The sequence below is a fragment of the Calonectris borealis genome, unplaced genomic scaffold (assembly GCF_964195595.1).
Source record: "Calonectris borealis unplaced genomic scaffold, bCalBor7.hap1.2 HAP1_SCAFFOLD_66, whole genome shotgun sequence".
Classification (NCBI taxonomy): domain Eukaryota; kingdom Metazoa; phylum Chordata; class Aves; order Procellariiformes; family Procellariidae; genus Calonectris; species Calonectris borealis.
Window position 1 is genome coordinate 652990 of NW_027441471.1, and position 6782 is coordinate 659771.

Below are 6782 nucleotides of genomic sequence, written 5' to 3' on the forward strand. Positions count from 1 at the left end.
AGTCTAAGTAGGGCAGACCTATCAGGTATTCACTTTGCCCTTCTGAGCATCCCATGTCCTTCATCACATCTTCTGTGACACCCCCTCTGTTGGAACTGGTCTCTGGACACGTCCTGGAACCAAGTGACGCTGCACACCATCATCCTGGTATTCGCAGTCCTTCCCTTTTCCTTTATCGCTATTTCTTACACTACAATTATCAGGGCAATTCTGAAAATGCCTTCAGTTCGGAGCAGGCACAAAGCCTTTTCCAACTTGCTCCTGACACCTTGGGGTGGTGACTCTCTTCTTTGGCCTGGTCACTGTTGCCTACCTTAAACGCCAGTCAAGGGACGCTGCAGACACTGAGAAATCATAGAATCATAGAATGGTTTGGATTGGAAGGGACCATTAAAGGTCATCTAGTCCAACGCCCTCCCTGACAAGGGCAGGGACATCTTTCACTAGATCAGGTTGCTCACCACCCCATCCAGCCTGACTTTGAACGCTTCCATCTACAACTTCTCTGGGCAACCTGTTCCAGTGTCTCGCCAGCCTCACCGTACAGCATTTCTTCCCTATGTTCGATGGAAACCTACCCTCTCTCAGTTTAAAACCATTACCCCTTGTCCTGTCACTACAGACCGTGGTCAAAAGTCTCTCTCCGTCTTTCTCATAAGCCCTCTTTATATATACCTAGGGTTGACTGGACACACTGGAGAGGATCGGAAACAACCTCCAAAAGACTGGGTGCCTCAAAAAATTCCCTAGGCGTGCTAAAGGTGATGTACACTCAAATGCTCTAGGATGTCTTTAATCGACTGCTGCTTGTTCTTTGTGGCTTAAGCTTTGATAGAGAGTTATTGTTGGCCTGGCTTGCATTTCTGTCCCTTGAATTTCTTTGAAGTCTTGGAGCTTGTGTGTATGACACAGCTTTTGAAGGGGGAAACACATAAACATGGGCAGACAGGAATGAAGAGGACTTATTGGGTCATCCAGATAGGTGGCTGTTATGGTCCTTATCGTCTGTGGTCAGTGCTAGTAAATGCCTCCTAGAGTCAATATCCTCAGGACTTGGTCATGGCCGGGGGGAGGCAAACAGTCTGCTCTGTTTCACACATGCCCGATGTAGGCATTTGGATCTGACCAAGTCCCCCATACTTCCATAAACATAAAGAATTGCCATTTCTACAACATGAATCAGCCTGTTCTGAGAGAAACAATTAAACACCCTAATGGAAAAACCTTTCTTTCCCAGACAGGTCCAAGATGTGTGGGTGTGGGTCAAAGTGGGAGCCTCGCAGGATGACCTTGCATACTGAGGATGGGGGTTTCTGCCTCTGGGTGTCTGAGACTCCTGATGGGATGCAAGAAAGAGCATTTGGGGATTGCGCAAGACTTCCTGTGGAACGTCTAGGAAAGATCCAAAGGCAACAAGAGGAAGGGATCATGGTGATTCGGGGGGGAACAAGCGTGGGAGAATGGAGGGAAAAGGGGATAAGAGAAGCTGATCATGTGTAAACAGGTGATTGGTCAGTACACTTGTCTGGCCATGCCCAGCAACTGATTGCCCCAGACTGTTGCGTCTTCTTATTAAACTCCAATTTCCCACAGCTTTCTGGGCTGAGGAGAATCTCTGGTTTTGTGTACGGATGGAGGCCCAATTGCCAGCCACTGGAGTGGCAACCACAAGTCATACAAGTTCATGTTCTTCAGGGCCCCAGAAACTGGAGAGGTTGGAGACCATGCATATAATGTTGATGTGTATGCCATTGGGTGTAACCACTAGCGAACATCAAACCAGAGCAGCCAGTGAGTAGAAGCAGCAGCCTGGGAGCCCCGTATTTAGAGACCCTAAGTCTGGACACTGGAGAGCCCCGAGGATCTGCAAGTTGGCTACTGGAGTGAGAAGGTGGCCCAAACCACCTCCCGGGGAAACGGTGGGGTCTTGGGGGTCTGGTCTCAGCCATAGGTCTGGACTTGGAGGGGAAGTTGTCCTTTATGTGAGAGCAGCAGGAACGTGTGGAGCTCTGCCTGGGGACAAAGAATGGGTCAGCTGAGAGCTGAAGGGTCAGCATGAGAGGGCAGAACAAGATGGGCAATGCTGTGGTGGGTGGATGTCTGCTATGGACCACCTGCTATGGAAGAGGAAGTAAATGAGGCCTTCTTCAAACAACTGGAAGAAGCCTCGTGTTTGCAGGCCCTGGTCCACATGGGGGACTTGAACTATCCCAACTGCCGCTGCTGAAGAGACAACATAGCGAGGTGCAAGTCATCCAGGAGCGTTTTGGAGCTCATTGACACCATCTTCCTGACTAGGGTGACAGAGGAGGCAATGAGGTGAGGTGCCCTGCGGGACTTCATACTTTCAAAATGGAAGAACTGGTCGGGGATGTAAAAGGCAGGAGTGAGAAGGTAGAGTTTAGGATCCTGAGAGAAGGGAACAAGGCAGAGAGCCTTGATGTTGAAGGATCTCCTTTTCAAGCTCCCAAATGGAGGACATCCTGTGGTGGTGAGAGCTGAAGGCTCTGGCAAGGCTGAAAGCCCCCACCATAGCCGAGGTCTTTGTCTCCTGGGCTATGGCTGTTCTCTCTGCACCTGAGGACTCTAAGGAGACACCTTCTCCTTAGAGCACAAGAGCCTCATGGCCTCCTCATCCCCACCCAGGAGCCTGGGAGCTGTCCTGCACTTGGCATCACACATCCCCACAACACGCTGGCCCTAGCAAGAGCCGTGAGCAAGGTGTGAGGGACATCATCTCCCTTCCAAAGGAATGGCGGACAGGGCTTGGCCCTCTGGCTTAATGTAACACATCCAGGTTTACTGAGCAGTTTTCTGCACGAACCAGTGCCCAGGGTTGCTTTGTCAGTAATGTCTCTCAGTGGGACCCATTAAGGCTCCAAGCAACTTTGGAGTTTGCAGCTGACTTTGACTTCTTGAGAGGTTTCTTCAGCCTCCTCTCAGTGCCTGAGTTTCATGGACTCAACACCAAACCCACCAGAGGGGTCATTAAAATGCCTTGGGCTGGGCCTCTGCTGCTGAGCTGGGCCGGGCTCCTGGGACGGAGGGAGTTCGTGGCGAGCGGGCAGCGCTGCAGAGAGACAGCTCTGCCCAGGAGCAGCTCCTCTGCAAAGCGCAGTAAATGTGACATACCACAGGTTACTCAGCATCAGAGCCACCTTTACATTGCGGTTGGCCTCAATGATCTTAAAGGGCTTTTCCAACCTAAATGATTCTATGATTCTATGATTCTATGATTGCCTTTGCCTACCTGTCATCACCGCCTCTCGTTTTCTGCTCTAACGAGCCCCTCGGGAGGCTTTGTTAGTAACGGCCCCCAGTGGGACCCATTAACACTCCCTGAAACTGTAGGGGTTTCTTCTGGCACTGACTTCTTCAGTGGTTCCTTCAGGCTCCTCTCAGTGTCTTAGTTCATGGTCTCAGCATCGAATACACCATGGGACTCGTTAAAATGGAAAAAGACATGCCTCTTCCCATTATTTTTTGCAAGTCTTCAAGACTTACGCAGCTAATTGGAGAGGTGTCCAGAGAGTACGTGAAGGGGAAGATTTCAAAGCTTTCAATGAGCACTTAATAAAGGAGGATTTTTGATTTTTAAGAGTTTGGGGCTTTTTTTTAAATTCACAGCAGAAGTGATAGCAGCATTCTCCAATCAATATTGATGCGGGGGGTGTGTGTGTATGTCTCCAAATAAAGTCAAGATGGGTAGGAAGAGCTCCTCCTTGAGGTCAGGCATGGACAACCTCCCTGCTCACCTCCCCACCCCTGCCCTTTCTCTCATGGGCCACCTGGGACTTGCATTACTTCTCCTTCCATCAGACTTCTCCAGTGAAGTCTGCAGCTGGAGGTTACAGCTCCTTTGCACCAACTCCCACCTGCTTTCCTTAGAGACCTGGTTGCGCACAGGCACAGCTGCCTTTCTCTTTGTTTCAAAGCAACAGAAGGAAAACCTAGCAAAGTTGAGCAAACAATAACCCCCACCCTCCTCAACTGTCTGCTGAGTCCAAGCTGCCTCCAGTGAGGTTCACCATCCTCAGGGGATGGCCTCACTAGAAAGGTCTGAGAGAGATCGGAAAGAATAGCTGTAAGCACAAGGCAGGGGTTGGCTGAAGAGGTAATTAGACTGCAGAAAGACAAGGGCAGGCCTCTAACTCCCTGAAGCTCAAAGCAGCACCTGGGGAGTTGAGAGGGATCTGAGTGAACAAGGAGTAAGGGGAGGGGAAAACTGGAGAGCGGAGGAGAGGGTACAGGTACAGACAGGCTGCTGGGAAGGTGCCTTTAGGCTTGGGCAGGCAGAATACTCTAGACTGGATGAGACCAGACTAGTTCAGCTGGAAAGGACCTACAGTCATCATCTACTGCATCTGCAAAGGTGAGGGAGGTTAAAGACACAGTATCACGAACAGAGTCTTGGCAATGATAGCACAGAGGAAGGTACATCCTTCACCTCCTGCAGCTGATACGCTTCCTGGAAATCCCCATTTTGTCCTGGTCATTTTAAACGTTGTCATTTTATTACAAGTTTTCCGTCATCTCAGCTGATGAAAAGGTGCTCATGTGTTTTTTAAAAGTGTCAAGCAGTTCCTTCCCTTTCCAGGCAGAGCTCAGCTGTCTGGCCATGGACATCGAGGGTCACTTGTAGAGGCCCCGCTGTAGCTGAGGTGTTTCCCTGCGACTGGCCACTGTCACACAGGACAGGAGGTCTCCTGCAGGAGACCAGACCCCTCAGGAGCTGAGTAAAGGTTTCTGAGTAAACACGATTATAACCAGTACAATGACCAAATGACACAAGTTGCTTGAGATCACTTGGAGAAACCTTGTGAAGAGAGATGGGCAGCTTAATGCTGCTGAAATACTACTTCTCGAATCAGCTTCTTCAGGGCATTCTTGAGTTCCTTGTTCCTCATGCTGTAGATGAGGGGGTTCACTGCTGGCGGTACCAACGCGTAGAGAACTGTCACGACCAGATCCAAGGATGAGGAGGAGATGGAGGGGGGCTTCAGATAGGAAAAAATGATAGTGCTGACAAACAGGGAGACCACAGCCAGGTGAGGGATGCATGTGGAAAAGGCTTTGTGCCGCCCTTGTTCTGAAGGGATCCTCAGAACGGCCCTGAAGATCTGCACGTAGGACACCACAATGAACACAAAACATCCAAAACCTAAAGAAAAAGTAACCACAACAAGCCCAATTTCACTGAGGTAGGCGTGTGAGCAGGAGAGCTTGAGGAGTGGGGGGATTTCACAGAAGAACTGGTCCACAGCATTGCCCTTGCAGAGTGGCAGTGAAAATGTATTGGCAGTGTGCAGCAGAGCAGTGAGAAACCCACTGCCCCAGGCAGCTGCTGCCATGTGGACACAAGCTCTGCTGCCCAGGAGGGGCCCGTAGTGCAGAGGTTGGCAGATGGCAACATAGTGGTCATAGGCCATGATGGTGAGAATATAATACTCTGCCACTAACAAGAAGGCAAAGAGAAAGACCTGGGCAGCACATCCTGCGTAGGAGATGGCCCTGGTGTCCCAGAGGGAATTGGCCATGGATTTGGGAACAGTGGTGGAGATACAGCCCAGGTCGAGGACGGAGAGGTTGAGGAGGAAGAAGTACATGGGGGTGTGGAGGCGGTGGTCGCAGGCTATGGCGGTGATGATGAGGCCGTTGCCCAGCAGGGCAGCCAGGTAGATGCCCAGGAAGAGCCAGAAGTGCAAGAGCTGCAGCTCCCGCGTGTCTGCGAAGGCCAGGAGGAGGAACTGGTTAATGGAGCTGGTGTTGGACATCTGCTGCCTCTGGGCATGAGGGACTGTCCAAGAGGGAAAAGACAGTGACAAGTTAGGAGAGACTTCTCTGAGCAAAATCAAAGCCATTTCTCATAGGAACCCCCCCAAAGTGTCTCTCTCCATTCAGGAAGACCTTTGGCAGGTCCCTTGCACGAGCTCTGGTTGGTGCTGGCTGAGGGTGCCCCAGGGAGCCGCAGGCTCTGCTCTGGGCTCTGGAGGAGTCAGTCCTGCCCCACAGCAATAGGGAAACAGGAACATGGGGTGATCTCAGATTAAATCCACTCGTGATATCAAAGAGCTTCTCAGCATTGTCGCTGCCAATTCACCTGCCTGCAGAGCAGAGCTGTGGGGATTTTGGTTTGTGCCTTCTGGTCTGGTTGCCCCACCACAACTGAGCAGTGTTTCTAATGCAGAAATCCCGGGCATTTCTGCTGCACTGCAAGTGAAATCGTGTGGGTCCTGAGAGGCAAAGGGACTGTCCCTCAGTGCAGAGTGAGGACAGCCGCTCTGTCCATCAGCCCTGAGCTCAGCTGCCCTGTGCTGGCAGCTCTTTCAGCTGGAGGACTATGGCACTCACGTGTTCCCCCCAAAAGAAACCGGACACTGCTGGGAGCAGAGGAATCCATGTTCTGAGTGCACATCTCCAAAGCCCTCACCTCATCGTACCTGAGGAGGATCTCAGCTCTCCCCTCCCAACCACGGACACAGAAGGCTCCTCACAGCTGCCAACATACAGCCACCCAGCAGCATTTCGATGGCCTTAGCACCGAGGTGTCTTCTCCATGGGGCTCCTGCATGACATAGAGATGCCCCGGGAGAGCTTTGCCCTACGGGAGGGGAGCCTGCAGCCCAGCAGGACCTCCCAAGGAGAGGAGAACATGCCAAAGTTCCCCTGCCAAGGGAGGTAGGGAAGGGAGACACAGTCAGAGGCTTGAGATTTTCTCCTCTTTGGCGGTCAGGCTGCTGGGAAGGCAACTCATGGCCAAGTGTCCATGACATGAAGGGCAG

The 6782-nt window shown here is 51.5% G+C and overlaps 1 protein-coding gene across 1 annotated transcript; it reads right to left on the reverse strand.

Moving 5' to 3' along the window:
• Positions 1 to 4838: 4838 nt before the first annotated feature.
• On the reverse strand, positions 4839 to 5774 carry LOC142076580 (olfactory receptor 14C36-like). The gene has a single exon (XM_075138873.1). The coding sequence runs from the start codon at positions 5772 to 5774 to the stop codon at positions 4839 to 4841; it is 936 nt and encodes a 311-aa protein (XP_074994974.1).
• Positions 5775 to 6782: the final 1008 nt, after the last annotated feature.

Excerpts from the sequence above, each read along its gene's own strand:
- LOC142076580 (XM_075138873.1), bottom strand. The coding sequence starts at position 5,774 with ATGTCCAACACCAGCTCCATTAACCAGTTCCTCCTCCTGGCCTTCGCA.